Below are 17,675 nucleotides of genomic sequence, written 5' to 3' on the forward strand. Positions count from 1 at the left end.
CCTTTTCTCCACATCCTCTCCAACACTTGTTATTTTTCATCTTTTTGATAGTAGCCATTCTAACTGGGGTGAGACGATATCTCATGGTTTTGATTTGCATTTCCCTGATAATTCGTGATATTGAACATGTTTTCATATACTTGTTGACCATTTGTATGTCTTCTTTTGATAAATGTCTATTCATATCATCTGTCAATTTTTAAATCAGATTCTTTTGGTTTTTTGTTGTTGAGTTCCTTATATATTTTGGTTATTAATCCCTTGTTGGATGAATAGTTTGCCAATATTTTCTCTCATTCTGCAGGCTGTCTCTTCACTCTGTTGATTGTTTCCTTGGTTGTGCAGAAGTTTTTCAGTTTGACATAATCCCATTTGTCTAATTTTGCTTTTATTGTCTCTTGAGGTCCTATCTCAAAAGCAAAAACATCTTTGCCCAGACCCCGTTTTCTTCTAGCAGTTTAATAGATTTGGGTCTTACATTTAAGTCTTCATTTTGAGTTGATTTTTGCATAAGGAGAGAGATAGGGGTATAGCTTCAGTCTTCTGCATATGGTTATCCAGTCTTCCCAACACCATTTATTGAAGAGACTGTCCTTTCCCAAATGTATGTTCTTGGCATCTTTGTCAAAAATGAGTTGGCTGTAAATGCATGGATTTATTTCTGTGTTCTCTATTTTGTTCCATTGGTCTATGCGTCTGTTTTTATAGCAGTACCATGCTGTTTTTTGTTACTAAAGCTTTGTAACATATTTTTAAGTCAGTAGTGTGATGCCTCCAGCTTTGTTCTTTTTGTTCAGAATTGCCTTGGCTATTCAGGGTCTTTTGTGGTTCCATACAAATTTTAGAATTGTTTTTTTCTGTTTCTGTGAAGAATGTCATTGGTATTTTGATAGGGATTGTATTGGATCTGTTGATTGCTTTGGTAGTATGGTGATTTTCCCAATATTAATTCTTCCAATCCATAAATATGGGATGTCTTTCCATTTTTTTGTGTGTCCTCTTCAATTTCAGAAGTGTTTTATAGTTATCTTTGCAGAGGTCTTTCATCTCTTTTATTAAATTTATTCCTAGGTATTTTTTCATAGCTATTTAAATGGTACTGCTTTCTTCATTTCTTTTTCAGGTAGTTCACTATTGGTATATGGAAATGCTACTGATTTTTGAATGTTGATTTTGTACCCTGTAACTTTACTGAATTCATTTATCGGTTCTAAGGGTTTCTTGGTGAAGCCTTTAGGCATTTCTGTATGTAAGATCATGCCATCTGCAAACAGGGACAAGTTGACTTCCTCCTTCCCAATTAGGATGCCCTTTGTTTCATTTTCTTGCCTAATTGCTGTACAGGACTTCCATTACTAGGCTGAATAGACATGGTGAAAGTGGGCATCCTTGTCTTGTTTCAGTTCTTAGAGAGAAGGTTTTCAACCCTTTCTTCATTTAGTATGATACTAGCTGTGGGTTTTTCACATATGGCCTTCATTGTGTTGAGGTACATTCCCTCTATACCTAATTTGTTGATTGTTTTTGCCATAAAGGGATGTTGAATTTTATGATTTATTTCTGCTCTGATCTTCATCATTTCTTTCCCTCCAGTACTTTTGGGTTTGGCTTGTTCTTGCTTTTCTAGTTCCTTGAGGTACGTCATTAGGTTGCTTATTTAAAATCTTTCTACTATTTTGATGTAGGTTTTTATTGCTATAAGCTTTTGTCTTAGAACTTCTTTTGCTGTATCCCATAGGTTTTGGTATAAAATTAAAAACACAGTTGAGAGCTTTTGTAACAGACTAGATCATTAATTTCATTCATTAAAAATTCATCTTAATTATTCAGCTAACAGATTTGTTTGGTTGTTTTTATGATATCTATTTCTATCGAATTTCTCATTCGGATCATAAAATGTTTTCCTAATTTCATTGAATTGTCTATTTGTATTCTCTTGTATCATGCTGAGTTTCCTTAAAATCATTATTTCAAATTATTTTTCAGGTATTTCATACATTTCCTTTTCTTTGGGGTCTGTTATTGGAGAATTATTGTGTTTCTTTGCAGATATCATGTTTCCTTGTTTTTTTTTTTTTTTTTTTTGAGACGGAGTGTCACTCTGTTGCCCAGGCTGGAGTGCGGTGGTGTGATCTCGGCTCACTGCAACCTCTCCCTCCCAGTTTCAAGCAATTCTCCTGCCTCAGCCTCCTGAGTAGCTGGGATTACAGGCGCCTGCCACCACGCCCGGCTAATTTTTGTATTTTTAGTAGAAATGAGGTTTCACCATATTGGTCAGGCTGGTCTCAAACTCCTGACCTCAGGCAATCCACCCACCTTGGCCTCCCAAAGTGCTAGGATTACAGGCATGAGCCACTGCGCCTGGCCTCCTTGCTCTTTCATGTTTCTTGTGTGACTGCATTGATATCTGCACATCTGGTGGAACAGTCACCTCTTCCAATTTTATGGAGTAGCTTTCATAGGAAAAGACTTTTTCCAGTAGATGTATCCTATAGCGTGGGTTGGGTAGCATGCTTAGGTTTTGGTTCTGGGTGGTGGAGTAGTGTAGTCTCAGTGTAATTTCTTTGGCTGTAATCAACATCAGTGGTGTCTGCAAGTGCCTCAGTGGCCTAGATTGTGGGTGTTTGTGGATACAATGGTGCAACTTTGCTGTGGATGGGGACCACCAGGCAGACTAGTCTTCAATCCCTGAAGGGTGAGTATGGCACACAGTGGCTCCACCTACAGGTGATTCTTATGTACGCTCAAGTTCGAGATGCACTGCTCTAGTGCTCTCAGAAGCTTGGCTGGCAAGGTGACACTTTGGTCACCGGGAGCTGCCTTCCATCGTCCCCTGTAGCTTTGACTTACCTTTGTTGTAGAGGGTTCCATCAAAGTAGTAGCTCCCTGTATAGAAGCCAGTGGCGTGCTCAATGAGGTGCCGTGCCCATGTGTTCCCGGCTCCTGGGAAGCTTGACAAAGCCACAAACACTTTGGATTTGTTAGGCAGGAATCTCCTGTCTGTACAACGAGTGTCTGAAAGTCCAAAAGTCATCACGGGGTTACTCACTTCCATTATGACTCACCGATTCACCGCTAAACTCCCTTAGAGGGACTGATGAACGAAGACTCCCGTTTAATAGATGGGGGGACCAAGGCCCAAAGCAGGGAAGAGATCTTCCAACTATACCTTAGCTGCACAGGTCTGTGGCCAGTCCAAGAAAGCCCTGTGACGAGGCCTCCAATACTGCAGTGCAGGAGTAAGATGGGAATCAGACACCCTATGGACCCTCGACTCCCATTCTGTCTCTGTGGCCACAGCCAAACTCTTGCTCCTGACATAGCACAGATAATTCCAGACTCTAATAGGGGAAGTGGGTGGGGATTGAGGCTAGGCTGAGCAAAGTAACACCCCCAGGTACTGCCAACAATAAACCAGAGCTGGACTAATGACAGGCAAGTCATTCGTTGTGTCTCATCCCCAGGGCTGCTACGAGGAGCACATGAAATCACCAGGGGAAAGCCCCAAAACATCGAGGGCCGTGCTGGGTCACAGTAGGCACTTGATAAAGGGGGTAACATCCGTCATCACCTGCTCTTCCTTTCATCAGTTCCTAAGGTCAACAGGGGCAGACCTGATGCTCACACCAACGAGGGTTCCCAGGTCCTGGAGGCACCAGTGGCTCCTGCAGCTCCTGGGATCTCATTCTTCCCATGCCTCCCAATCCTACCACCTTTCTGTTGCTATCTCTCTAGGACCTGCCCCTCTCTGCTCATCCTCTTACCATTGTCATCCCCAGAGAGACTTAGATAAAGGGTCCAGTGTTTTTTAAAGTGAGTCCAGGATTCAGCCTCTGTGGAGGGTGGAAACCTGACCCTCCCCATTATCTCCACCACCCATCAAGATGCCAAGACCTTTACACAGACACCTGCCATACCTCATAACTGCACGCTTGGCCATGACTGGCATCTCCAAACCCTGGAAGCTCTCCCTAGCCCCCAGACCAGATGACACTACCAGTCGGGGATGCAGAACCCACCTTGCACAGGTGTCTGGTAGACCTCACAGTATTCTGCCAGCCTCTGTGCCTCAGGGTCCTGGCCACATAGTGAGCTGTCCATGGCATCACGCAGGTTGAACTGGGGGGTAGGGTAAGCACAGTAGCATTCCCAGCCCCTGAGAATGGCCAAGGGGAACTCCTGCCAGGGAACAAGAAGAAGAGAATCACATTGAGTGCATTTGAGGGTCATGCTTCCCAGCGCTCAGGAATGGGATGAACGTGGATGATGTATTGCCAGCTGTATGGAATCCACAGGGATGACCACCATCCTTCCACCACTGTGCTCTGTGCCCAATTCCAGGGGAGACAAAGCTCAACAAGATGTGAGCTTCCAGTAGCTCAAGTAGCCCTTGTTATTATAAGCACAGCCCTACTTGGTTGGTTCCTTGACAAGTCAACAGTATGAGCAGCAATATGACTGAGGGATGAGTGACGTGCAGAAAGCAGGGGGCAGAGGCTGGAATCATGTTTTTGAGATTCCAAGGCATTTGTCAGGAGTGCCGGGATAGAAATGGCACTCTGGGCAGGGGCATCCATATGAGTGGATGTCTGCATGGCACACAGCAGGGCAGATCAGCTGACACAGGGCAGCCCCAAGGATCCACGTGTCACACCACTAATGAACAGACCTCAAGCCCTGAGAAAGGACTGAGATTTGATTCCCTCTGGCCCTCCTTGGCCAGCCACCTCCCCAGAAAGAGACCAAAACCAACTCTCATGCTAGATGTCCCACTGCAGGGTGGAGAGATTCTCATACAGTCATCTTTCCAAAGATGGAAGGGGTGGAGAAGAACAGACTTTGTTCTCACCCAAGATGCTCAGCCCAAGGAGGATTCTTCAAAATGGAGGGGGGCCCTGTCAGGGGTAGGAGAGAGGAGTCGTCTCACTCTGTGGGCCAGCCCAGCTCCCAGCAGTCTCTTAAGTGGGTCCTTGTTCCCCTTTGGGGAGGCTGCAGCACACATTGAAGAGAGCTGGCATCCTGAAGGTGTGAAAGTGAATTCTAGCTCACTTGCTAGGCACCCTTGAGCAAGGTGGCTAACTTCTTTGAATTTCATCACTGAAAAAAGTAATAAAATCTGCCTTGTAGGTTTATGGTGAGGGCTAAATGAGACAGGTCCAAAGTGCCCAGCACTGGGCCTGGCATGCTATATTTCCAAGGAGGAAGAGGTCATTCTCGACCTCCCTAACCCTCTGGGCATCAGCTGTGTCTTGCTCAAAAATGTATCCACCCACCTCTCCCACATGTACGGGAGAGTCCTCACTCTGCCCCAGGCACTGGCCCCTTTTCATCTCTTCCCTCTCTGCATCCTACAGTTGGGAGATGCTAGGACTTTTGGAGCGTAGAGAGATGAGAGAGTAATCTGTGAGTGTGTGTGCCAGGGAGGGAGGCAGTGGGTGGAGAAAACTTCTCGCTGCTAAGGGAAACACTGCACAAACCTTTTTATTTTTTGCTCACAGCAAAAATCTCATAAATAAATAAGAAAAAGAAAATCAATAGCATTTTCTGAGCATGGCTAGGTAAAGCTGAGGATTTGGGCACTCATAAAAGACAACAGCCTGTGTCCCATGCAAGCGAAGATGACACAGGGCCTGGGGCATTGGCGGGAGGGCAGGTATCTCTGGAGGGAGTTAGGGGAGATGCTGCTGGAGGTTGCCCCCCACTGTCAGGCTGTTCTTGTCAGTACAGGCCGCATGCTCTTCTAGGTGCCAAGCAGCCCCCAGAAAAGCCTCTCCCTGCTCTCCTCGTCCTTCTTCAAGCCGAGGAGGCACCTGTGCTGTGAATAAGTGCACGATAGGCTATTGAGCCTCGGTGGTACGTCCAACTAGACCCATCCTTATGGCCCCTACACCACTCTTCTATGGAAAATGAGAGCTGGGGCCTGACCCTCAATCTCAACACCGCTGGCTTTTCCAGAAGCAAGTTTCCCCGGTCATGTGAATTCATGAAAGGCAACTTTAAGAATTGCCACCTCCGGCCTCTACAGCTTCATCCACCGTCTATCACAAAACACTCCTCCCACCTCATTCCACACCAACACCTTCATCAGAGGGAGCAGCAGAAACAAGCAGCCCAGGTGTCCACGGCACACGGCAGCCCGTCTGTGTCTCAGATACCTCTGTCCATGCTGGCTGCTATGCGCTGAACTGTGTCCCCCAAATTCATATCTTGAAGTCCTAACCCCAGGGCCTTAGAATGGGACTTTATTTGGATATAGGATCTTTCTTTTTTCTCTTCTTTTTGAGACAGTCTCACTCTGTCACACAGACTGGAGTCCTGTGGCAGGATCTCAGCTCACTGCGTCCTGTGCCTCCCGGGTTCAAGCGATTGTCCTACCTCAGCCTCCTGAATAGCCAGGATTACAGGTATCTGCCACCATGCCTGGCTACTTTTTGTATTTTTAGTAGAGATAGAGTTTCACCATGTTGGCCAGTCTGGTCTTGAACTCCTGACCTCAGGTGATCTGCCCGCCTCAGCCTCCCAAAGTGCTGGGATTACAGAGATAATTAAGTTCAAATGAGGCCATCAGGGTAGGCCCTAATCTAATATGACAAAGGTCCTTACGAGAAGAGGAGGTTAGGATACAGCCAACACACAGACCAAGGGACAAGCACGCAAGGACATAGTAAGAAGGCTGCTGTCTGCAAGCCAAGTGGGGAGGCCTCGGAAGAAACCAACCCTGCTGAGACCTTGATCTCAGTCTTTCAGCTTCCAGAATGAGAAAATAAATGTCTGTTGTTTACACTACCCAGTCTGTGGCACTCCGTCATAGCAGCCAAGTTGATGAATGCAGTGGCTTCCTTGCTGTTCCCTGACTTCTCCACTCATGATCCCACCTCAGGGCCTTTGCACTTGCTGTTCCCCCTGCCAGGAATGCCCTTCACCCGGATACCCTCATAGCTCTCTCCCTCACTTTCTTCAAGTCACCTTCTCCACGGGGCCTTCCCTGGCCACCCCCTTTTCAAGTTGCAAACTCTTCCCACCATCACCAACACATCCTATTCCCTCACCATGCTTTACAGTTTTGTGTAATAACCTATCTGATGACATGCTCTGATCCCAGGTGTACCATTCAATCAAGACAGGCAGCACATCCGTGACACCAGAGGCCCCTCTCCCCATTCACCATCCTCCTTCCCTCCCCAGAGCAACCACCTTTCAGATTTCTATCGCCATGGATTCGTTTTATCTATACTAGAAAGTCATATAAATAGAATCACCCAGCACATGTTTTTGTGTGCCTGGCTTCTTTCATTCAGAAAAATATTTGTCAAATCCATTCATGTTGTTATCTGTGTCTGTGGATCATTCCTTTTCATTGCTGCGTAGTATTCCATCCAAGGATGCACTGGTTTGTTGATTCATCCACTTGTAGATTGACATCTGGGCTGTTCCCGGTTTTTAGCTATTGGGAATAATGGTCCTCTGAACATTCTTGTGCAAGCCTTTTAGTCCAAAAAAGTTTGCATTTCTCATGGGTAAACACCTATGATTCCTACTTCCTTTTCCTCCATGACATGGATCACCATACAACATACTATATAATTTACTTATTTACCTGGTTTGTTGTCTGCCTCTTTCCACAAGAACATAAGCAGGGTTGTTGTGTTTTTCATGTGCTTTGTTATATTTTCAGAATCTAGAAAAGTGCCTTGCACATGGCAGATGCTCAATAAATGTTAGATGAATGAAGAAATGAATGAATGAGTGAATGAATGAAGAAACAAATGAATGTCCCTTCCAAATCCCAACCGCACCAGAAGCTGCTGGAAACTAACTTGGGTCTGATTTTTCTGCTGGTCATTGGGTTAACTGCACCACAGGCATGAGGGAGAAGAAAGCCCGTTATCTCTAAGCAAATCTTCCCCACAATAGAAAGCCCAGAGGGGGCTCTGCTGTCCTGGGATTCCTGTTCCAAGGAAAAAAAATTTACCAGCATGGTAAATCTACTCAAGGCACGCTGGCTCCGTCTCCCTTCCCAGTGGTAACAGCCCCGCTGAAGTTGATGCCTCACAATCTTATATCCCAGGACTGGAGAATGGGCTGCCCCCAGCAGTGACCCGAACCTTTTTGCTTCCTTGAGTGAATTAAACTGTCAAGTTTCCGGGTGTTTGCAGAGCGACAGGAGAGCTGCAGACAGTAATGTGGTTTTATCTACAACATCACCGCTTCAGCGACATCACTGGATTCTGAAAACACAGAACAATTTTCAGCCCCTTGGGGATTTCTAGGACATGATTTCCATAAAAATTAAATATTGATGAATCTTATTTCTCTGCCAACTTCCCTGCTCCCCACACCCTACCCTATGCTTCAGTGAGAGAGAGAAAGGGCGCTTCAGTGAGAGAAAGAAGAGGAAAAAAGGGTCCAAGAATGCAAGGCAGCAAAAGAAAGTGAGAAGATAGATTTGGGATGTTTCAATCAGATAGGTGAGGGGTTAAAGAAAGAGCTGGCTCAGCCTGTGTCCGAAGGCAGAAAGATACACATCCTCATCCTGATCCTGCATCTACAGCCTGCCTGGCTCGGTCTGGGTGCAGGGCTAGTGCTGGGCTGGGCTGAGGTATGGGTGGGCATTCAGCCTACAGCAGGGTCATGACTCAGCAAGGGCAGGGCTCTGGGGCTGGTGGGGATCCACATGCGGGAGGCTTGGTCTGTGGCCACTAGGTCAAGGAGTGAACATTCCTCCAGGTAAGGGGCAAGGTCCCAGGCGGGACCTCTGTAACAAACCAGCCCCTCTCAGCATCATCTCCTCCATCTTCGTTCCTCCTTGAGCACTTTTCTCAGGATCCCCAGGATTACACAGAATGACAGAGATTTCAGGGATCACAGATGGGGAAACTGAGGTTCGAAGGTAGGCAGTGAACAGCCCAGGATGCCCAGCCTGCCAGGTGAGTGGGAAAAGGAGCCAGCCTTCTGGACTCCGAGTCCAGGGCCTTGCCACGTCAACACAGCTCAACTCCCGAGAGGCAAATACATGGATGTGCTGGGTTTCCAGTGAAATCTGCAAACCAGTATGGAGGTTAGCTCTGCCAGTCTCTTGCCTCCAGAGCAGTTCCCTTCACTCCAGAGGCAGATCTGGATATTCAACGTACAAAAAGGAAAGAAGACACCCACAAAGATGACTTCAAGTGACTGGGGACAAAGGGGGCAGACTTTTGCTTTCAGGCATATGTCAGGTTGGCTGAAAACTTGTCCAGTGATGCTGTAACTGAGAATGGGGCCTTCTGATTTGGGGAGGCAGATGCTGGTAATGGAACCAACCCAAAGCCTGTCATCAGGAACTACGGGCTTGGAATCCCATCCGTGGACTGTCAACGAGCAACTGGACATCTCTGAGCCTTGGCTTTATCCTCTGCAAAAGGGGCAGTTTAATGACTAAGGGCTCTCACAGAGTTTGGATGTGTGTCCCCTCCAAATCTCATATTGAAATGTGACCCCCAATGTTGGAGGTGGGGCCTGGTGGGAGGGGTTAGATCATAGGGGTGGGGATGCCTTATGCATGGCTTAGCACCACCCTCTTGGTAATGAATAAGGGAGTCCTTGCTGTCAGTTCACGGAGAGCTGGTTGTTTATAGGAGCCTGGCACCTCCTCCCCATCTCTTGCTCAGTCTCTCACCATGAGATATGCTGGCTCCCCCTTCACCCTCTACCATGATTGGAAGCTTCCTGAGGCCTCACCGGAAGCAGATGCTGGGGCCATATTTATACAACTTGCAGAACCATGAGCCAAATAAATCTCTTTTCTTTATAAATTACACAGCCTCAGGTATTCCTTTACAGCAATGCAAATGGGCTAACACAGGCTCTGGAGTCTATAGGTGTGAGTTTAAATTTAGCTGAATTGAGTCTTGGTTCCTCCATCCACATGGGGGATCGGCGGATTGAAATACTCTTGAAGTGCCTTTCAGAGAGTAGATATTCAGTAAACATGGATGGGCTGAGTCCAGCGGAGGCAAATGCTTGGGGGCAGAGGCAGGGGCTTCCTCCCACCCCCACAACATCCACTTTTCTTGACGTAAAGAGTGCACTCACCAGTTCCCTTCTCCGTGCGCTGTAGCACACACCCTAAACAGAGGCTGCAATATCCATTCTATGCATGTGAGAGCAGGCCAAGCATGATTGTTTGTGGCAAATGTCAGAGTGTCTCCAGGGGACCCTGTGGGATGTGGGATGTCTCCAGGGGCGGATGGCTCTCTGAAGACTTGAGCCCCAGACAGCAGACCTACTTAACCCACCAACCACCCCAGGCAACACCCTCCCTGTCAAAGCCAAACAAACATCCTTCAGACAGAAGAGTCTGTGAAACACGGTGTGACTCAGAACCGCCCAACCATTGGGATCCTGAGGTGCCTGGCTTTCCACTGACCTGGAAAAGGACTGACTCTTCATCCCAGGAAGTTTCTCAAACATCCCCCACATACTGAAAGAACTAGGGGACACTGAATAATCACAACGATCATAAGCATTGTCTGGAACACTCGCCACTCCAGACACCCCAAAACATAAATCACAAAATCACTGAATCCTTTTCACAGTCTGGTGAGGCACTTTCATCTCCACCCATCCCATTTAGCAGATGAGAAGACTAAGGCTCTGTGTTATGTGATCTGGCCGGAATCACAAAATGGGAAAGTGGCAGGGTAGGAATATGAAGCCAGGTTACCATGACTCTAAAGCCCTTTTACCAGCTTCAGAAGGATGAGGCTAGAAGACACACTTCCCAAAATGTATAAAAAGTCTTAAAAGGGCTCATACAAAATGTACCTATCCTCTGCCCCAGCAATTCGTTATCTGCCAATATAGCCCGATGAAATACTTATGGATGTGCTCAGAGGTTTATTTTCAAGGATGTTTGTGGCAGCATTGTTTATAATAGCAAAAAGGAAAAAGAAAAAAAAAAGAAAGGAAATGGCCTAAATGTCCCTCAGGAGAGGACAGAATGCCAATAAGCCATAAGGCACAGCACAGTGAAAGAAAACACTCACAATATATTCAATGAGAAACAGGAACAAATGTGAGAAGGAATGAGTCAATGTTTACAAAACGAATTACGAAGAGACACACCTAGAACAAAAGACCAAAAAGATGTTCAATGTTATTAGTTGTTACAGGTGCGTTCTATTTTTATTTCTGCACTTGGAAAATTTTCAAATTCTCTAAAATAGATATCTGTTAACCCCCCCCAAAAAATACGTGTTTTTCAAAATACACAGAGTACAATATCAACAGGTTTACCACAGACTTTTTATAAGCAATTCAAAGCATATCCAATAGCTCTTGGAATGACTACAGCATTTTGTCAAAGAGAAAATTCCTACTCTCAAGGCTCACAAAACCCAGACTCTTACAGACCGAACCCTTGGCAAAGACATGAACTTGGGTGCCCCATGGAGACCATAAGGCTACCTTCGATAGACCGAATCTATCGGGATCCAAGTGGATTTTGCAAGAGCAGCTGCCCAGCTGAGAACAAACAGGTTCCATATTAATGCATGCTTTTCCATTTGAAAGGTGGCTGGGTGAGCACCACCATTAAATGGCCAAACAAACAAAAAAACTTAGAAGAAATGTCAATGGGAAAACATCCAGGTGATTAATGCATAAAGAATTTAGACACCCAAAAGAGGCTAAAAGAGGGAAAAAGAAAGGGCAACACCTCTCTTTCTCCTCTCCCTGTGATTCCTTTATCAGTAGAATCACTAACAGCTGCTGGGAGAACAAACTTCACATCACAAGGTATAATCGCTGGTGGAGTGTCTCACATTAGTAACCTATTTGCAGATGGTGTTAGATTTCACTCATCAGCCTCCTTTCGGAGCGCCCCCACAAATGGCCTATCTACTTGAGCACAAATATCAGGCAACAAAACTAATTACCCCAGATCTGAACTGGTAGCAATGCAAATATCGAAGCTGCCCCCTGCTCACTGTCGCCTTGCATTGGAACGAAGGAGCCAACAGGATCCTGAAGGGGACTGAGAATAAGCAGGTCTCTTTCCATCTCCAGTACGATCACAGGAAATTAGACAAGATCATTTGACTGGGCTTTAAAAACACATTACATTGGTCAAGTCCCTCTTGCTGGCAGAGAGTCAGATCATTAAGATGCGGATATAGCCTGGAATGTTCTTTTTCTGTCAAACTACACTCTTGGAGCTCCCCAAATCCATTTTCGCGAACTAGCAAAAAACAGTAGACATTTTATCTGGGGCCACAAATAAGCGTCAGATGGTGCTCAAAAGTGGGGGCACTACAAGGAACCCCCTCCTCTTTTCCTGTTTCCAAGCCCCACCTCTCACATCTGCCGCTCCCGGCCAGCTCTATTAAACCCCTAGCTTCCTGCCCCCAGGCTCAGCTCTGCCCCTTTTAACATACTGTGAGCATTTTCCATCATCAAAGTCTTTGAAAACATTTTCAATGGTTGTATTATAGTCCACTGTATGGCCGTGGCATAATTTAACCATTCCCACATCATAGGACATTTGAGCTTGTTTTTTGGCCAAATTAGGATGAGATAAAGCTGCCACCGGGACTCCCAGGCAGCCTCTGCACCACTGGCCTTTCCAGAGAGGAGGCGCTTGGCACTTCAGAGCAGGCAAATACAGCCAGACATCCCCAAATTCACCTCTCTCGCCACCCTCAACATTCAGGAGGGAAGAGAGGATACCATTCCCTGCAAAGAGGTCCCTGGCTTCTGCAGGTCTGGGTCAGATCAACTTCCAACCAATTTCACATCCATCGGACCTCAATGCTGGAGGCAGAATTTGCTTCTCCATCCTCAACAATGGTTGGAAGAGACTACTGCTCCCCAGGATTCAGCCCCACGGGGATATGGGCCATGCCTGGGCATGGCTGCCTGGCATCTTCAGGTGGCTCTCCAGGGCTGTGGTTCTCAACCAGGGGTGATTTTACCCTCCAGAGGATATACGGCAATGTCTGGGGACTGTATGTCACAGCTGAGGGAAGATGTGCTATTGGCATCTAGTGGGTAGAGGCTGGGGATGCTGCTAGATATCCTACAATGCACAGACAGATCCCAACACGAGTAATATCCAAGCCCAAACGCCAACAGATCCAAGGCTGTGAACCCCTGCTCTAGAGTGAAGTCAGAATTCCAGCAAAACCCCTGCCAGGCATCTGCAGAGCTCAGAGCCGAGGGGCTAACAGTACAGACGGTTTGAGTTCAAGTTACGCCCACATCCACGGGCGAGACAAGCAAGAGTGGATGGACAATCTGGGAGCCAAAGGCTCGCTCCATTGGGCAGACAGTGGTTTTACTTAAAGGCATGACATTCAGGGCACTGTTCTTGCCCTACGTGAAATCCCTAACTCCAGAACCAGGTCACAGGTCGACTTCTGTGGCAGCTTTGCCAAGGCATCTCTGAGGGTACCCCTGAGAAATGCCGTCTCCCAGAAGGATCCAAGGAGAACTTCCCTCCCGCACTGGACAGGTCAGCTGCCCCGACCCACCCCCAACCCCATCCACGCCTCATCCTCCTCCCTGAGGGTTCCCCCTTCTTCTTCTTTCATGCCCCCACATCCTCTCTTGTGGATTCCGACCCTGTGGTGTCTCTTAGACCTACTCCCTTCTTTATTAGCTCTCATCCTCTCCCTGCTCCAGAACATCATACCTGCAGCTATAAAGTGCCACACAAGACATACCAGCCCCTCCCTGCCACACCAACAGTAGCGCCCTCCCAGCCACTGAAAAAAGTCTAAACCTTGAGGCAGGCATCCAAGTGATACGGCTCTGATGACTGCAGGAACATCAGGGTTCTTGGTCTCATGCCGGTTTAGATAAAACGACATGGACACACGTGGGGTGATTTTAAGGAGTGAAAAGTTTAATAGGCAAGAAAGAAGGAAGGAAGAAGAAAACAGCTCCCCCGTACAGAGACAGAGAGAGGGGGGATTCGAACAAAGAGAAAACCCCATGTGCAGCGGAAAAGTGGCTGCTTATACTGGGATGCTGGAGGAGGCAGTGTCTGAGTTCCATAAGGCCCAGGGGATTGGTTTGACCAGGTGTGTCATTTACGTAGCCCTTGAAAAACCTGGCCCTCCCACCTTAGCCCTTTAATATGCAAATGCAGGTCGCCATGATGTTCTGAACACATGGTGTTATCTGGAGGTGGCCATGACACTTGGTACACCTGGTGACAAGGAAAAGACGGTGGGAATCACCATACTGAGTGAACCTAGTTTCTCTCTCTTTTTTTTTTTTTTGAGACAGAGTCTCCCTCTGTCACCCAGGCTGGAACGCAGTGGTGTGATCTCGGCTCACTGCAACCTCCGCCTCCCAGGTTCAAGCGATTCTCCTCCCTCAGCCTCCCAAGTAGCTAGGCCTACAGGCAGGCGCCACCACACCTGGCTAATTTTTGTATTTTTAGTAGAGACGGAGTTTGACCATGTTGGCCAGGATGGTCGCAATCTCTTGAACTCATGATCCGCCCACCTCAGTGGGGGATTACAGGCATGAGCCACCGTGCCTGGCCCTTTAAGCTGCCTTTTCTATTAGAAAAGAGATGGTTTGGGGGTTGTTTCTTATTACAAGAAAATTTCCACCCAGAACCTTACTATCTGCCTAAAATAACTTCTTAATAACTCTTGCATCACAAGGCCCTCTGCAATTTGTGCCCCCTGACCTTTCACAGCACCCCAAGTAACCCTGCACGCTTGGCCACCTGGGCTGCTTTCCCGCCACCTGGTTCCTGCTCAGCAGTCGCCTCTTCTTGGAACACACTCCTTAATCTCCTCAGCCACCTGCCGACACTGCCCCACATCCTCCAGCTCCAACCCTTCCCAAAAGTTGCAACCATCTTCCTTTCTGAGCCTCCTTCCAAGCCTTCTTCACCCCCTTCAGGCACTGCCCTTACTCTGCCACCAGTGAAAGTCACCTGCCCCTGGCTGTGCCCACCGTCCCAGCATTTGCGTTTTGCCAAGTCCCACTAAATATGCGCTGCCAATACCCACTTTAAACTTTAAAGCTGGAAATGATGACTCTGTTCCTCACAGCTGCAAATGTTGCAGCCTTAAACAATGGAACTCAGGAAACACCACCCTCCCAGTCCCATCCGACCATGCAGAGGCGCCCGGATAAGGATCAGGTGTCAGCACTGGCTCCAGTGCTGTGAGTGCTGAGGACAGAGGCTGTTTCTGAGAAACCTGGATGGCCTTCCCATGTAATTCTGATCCAAACAATTCACGACTGCTCCGGCCAGAGCAGAGAAGGGAACTTGTCCTTGAAATGCATTGTGAGGGGAGATGGACAAGGTGCTAAGGTGTAATAGCACAAGACACCAAGAGCCTGCATGTATCTTCTGGCACGTGCTCCAGTGTGAAACTGCAGCAGTCTGGATTTATGCCAGTAAATATGAAGGAAGGCTGAAAATACAAGTTGAAGAGTTATAAGCCTTTAAATTCTTGTCTGTAATCACAAATATGAACTCTCTGGACCAGCCGGGCACAGTGGCTCATGCTTGTAATCCCAGCACTTCAGGAGGCCAAGGAGGGCGGATTGCTTGAGCCCAGGAGTTCGAGACCAGTCTGGGCAACTTGGTGAGACCGCCCCTCCCGCCCGTCTCTGCAAAAAATACACAAAAAAATTAGCTGGGCATGGTAGTGTGTGCCTGTAGTCACAGCTACTCAGGAGGCCAAGGTGGGAGGATCACTTGAGCCCAGGAGGCAGAAGCTACAGTGAGCTATGATCACACCACTGCACTCCAACCTGGGCATCAGAGCGGAACACTGTCTAAAAAAAAAATAAAAAAGAACTCTCTGGGCCCTAATGAGGTACACAAAGGGAGGAGTCCCAGAAAACAGGCATTTGCCTAAAAGAAGGGTTACGAGGGTGGCTTGCCTCCCCCTCACACATCACTGATTGGGGTGTAAAATGAATACAATCTTTGCCAAGGACAACTTGACAAAGTTTACCAAAATGATAAAGACACTCAGTCTTTGACCCAGCATCTCCAAGGAATATTTTTCTTACAGATTCACTCACACAAAGTGATCTACGTACATACACAGGTAGTCACTGCCGCATTGTTTGTGAAGGCTGGAAATAGGCGAAATGCTAAACTGGTTAAATAAATTATAGGACCTCCGTGTAATGGTAAAAAAGAATGAGAAAGCACTTTGTGTCGCGATGTGAGACAATCTCCGAGACAGGCTGTCCAGTGAAGAGTTCAGTGCAGAAGGGCGGGTGCAGCTCCTGCCTGGCTGCGCGGCTGGTTACAGAATGGGCAAGGATGCAGTTGCTGAAATATTCAGTCTCTCTGGAAGTAGACACGAGAAGCCAATACAATCCAGGCAAGGAAACGCATGGAGTGAGAGGAAGGCTTCCCTGCTATGCCCTTTGGCGTCTTCATTGTGATCCAAGTAAGCATGTCCCTATTTAAAACTAGTCTGAAACACTAATGGCTCATGGCCACAAGGGCCACCCCTTTCTTTCCCTCCTCTTCCTCCTCATCTTCTCCGTCTCTTCCCCCTTCCATAACGCCGAATGGCAGCAGTGTGTAAAACCACGGGCTGTGTGTGGTGTCAGGAGCAGGGGCTGCAAAGCCGGCTGCTCTGTGCCTGTGTGTGAAGGCTCTCAGCTCTGCACACCTGCCCAGCCTCTCGCAGCAAGCAGGCATCTGAGTATCTCCCATTGGGAGCTACTTGGAGGATTAAAGCAGATAACCCCCCGCAGGAAGGCTCCTAGTGCCGTGCCCAGCACATAGCAGGACTCTCCAAGCTGGTTGCTCAAGGGAGGCCTGCCTTCAGCCTGGTCTGGACCACAGAGTTCCTTTGATTCCAACGAGAGGGCCTCTCGAGGGAACTGCTCTGAGCTGCAGGTGCGAGGGAAGCCCTGGGAGGGTGGCTCATTCTCCTGAGAGCACCAGCCGGGCTGGCAGCTGAGCGGGCATCCTTGCTGCCTCTACCCATCGCTCTGCTCCCATGAGGAGGAGAAGGGATGAGGAGGTCCCCAGGCCAGATGTCTGCAAATCAACAAACTGCCTTTTTGGCTCATTTCGTTGTGTCGTGGGTGCCCTGATGCCCAAAACATCCTTGGCTGTGGCTTCAGAAATGCTGGTGATGCAGGAGAGCCACTTCAAAGGATGCACTTGGACAAGAAAGCACATGTGAAAGGCTTTGTTCTCCAGCCCCCTCCAAAGGAGGTGTCCCCAGAGTACGGAGGAACACGGGAAGCAGGGAGAGCGGGAGTGGGGGGTGCAGCAGAGGATGGCTGTGCTGCTCCTGCAGGTCCGATCACATCTGCTCTCATTGAAGTCCACCCCGCACCCTTCAACCCACAACAGACTATGGAGCTACCTGAGTTCAAATCCTGACCCCACCACTTACTGGCTGTGTGATCTCAGGCACATGGCTCAAACTCTCTGCCTCAGTTTCCTCACCTGGAAAATGCAGATAATCATAGCACCTAGCTGTAGGGTTGTTAGGAGGATTAAATGAGTTAACCCATAAAGTGCTTGGAACAGTACCTGGCATGGAATGAGTGATCAACGAATGGCAGCTTCTGTTGATTGTCATCATCATCATCATCCTGGCCAAGGCCATCCTCTCACCTTAGCCCTGTTCTATTACATTGCCAAGTACCAAAGCCACATTGAGGGTACTGCAATCCCAGCGCATGTG

At 47.7% G+C, this 17,675-nt stretch overlaps 1 protein-coding gene across 11 annotated transcripts in view; it reads right to left on the bottom strand.

Moving 5' to 3' along the window:
• WSCD1 (WSC domain containing 1) overlaps positions 1–17,675 on the bottom strand; it is a 65,694-nt gene that overhangs the window by 20,221 nt on the left and 27,798 nt on the right. For all 11 annotated transcript variants that reach the window (XM_063629591.1, XM_055256983.2, XM_055256993.2 and 8 more), the window contains 2 exons: positions 4,020–4,179; positions 2,851–3,015 (listed from right to left, as the gene is read on the bottom strand). In XM_063629591.1, coding sequence (XP_063485661.1) covers positions 2,851–3,015; positions 4,020–4,179 — 325 coding nt within the window. The remainder of the gene's footprint in view (positions 1–2,850; positions 3,016–4,019; positions 4,180–17,675) is intronic.

This window comes from Symphalangus syndactylus, chromosome 20 (genome assembly GCF_028878055.3).
Source record: "Symphalangus syndactylus isolate Jambi chromosome 20, NHGRI_mSymSyn1-v2.1_pri, whole genome shotgun sequence".
Classification (NCBI taxonomy): Eukaryota; Metazoa; Chordata; class Mammalia; order Primates; family Hylobatidae; genus Symphalangus; species Symphalangus syndactylus.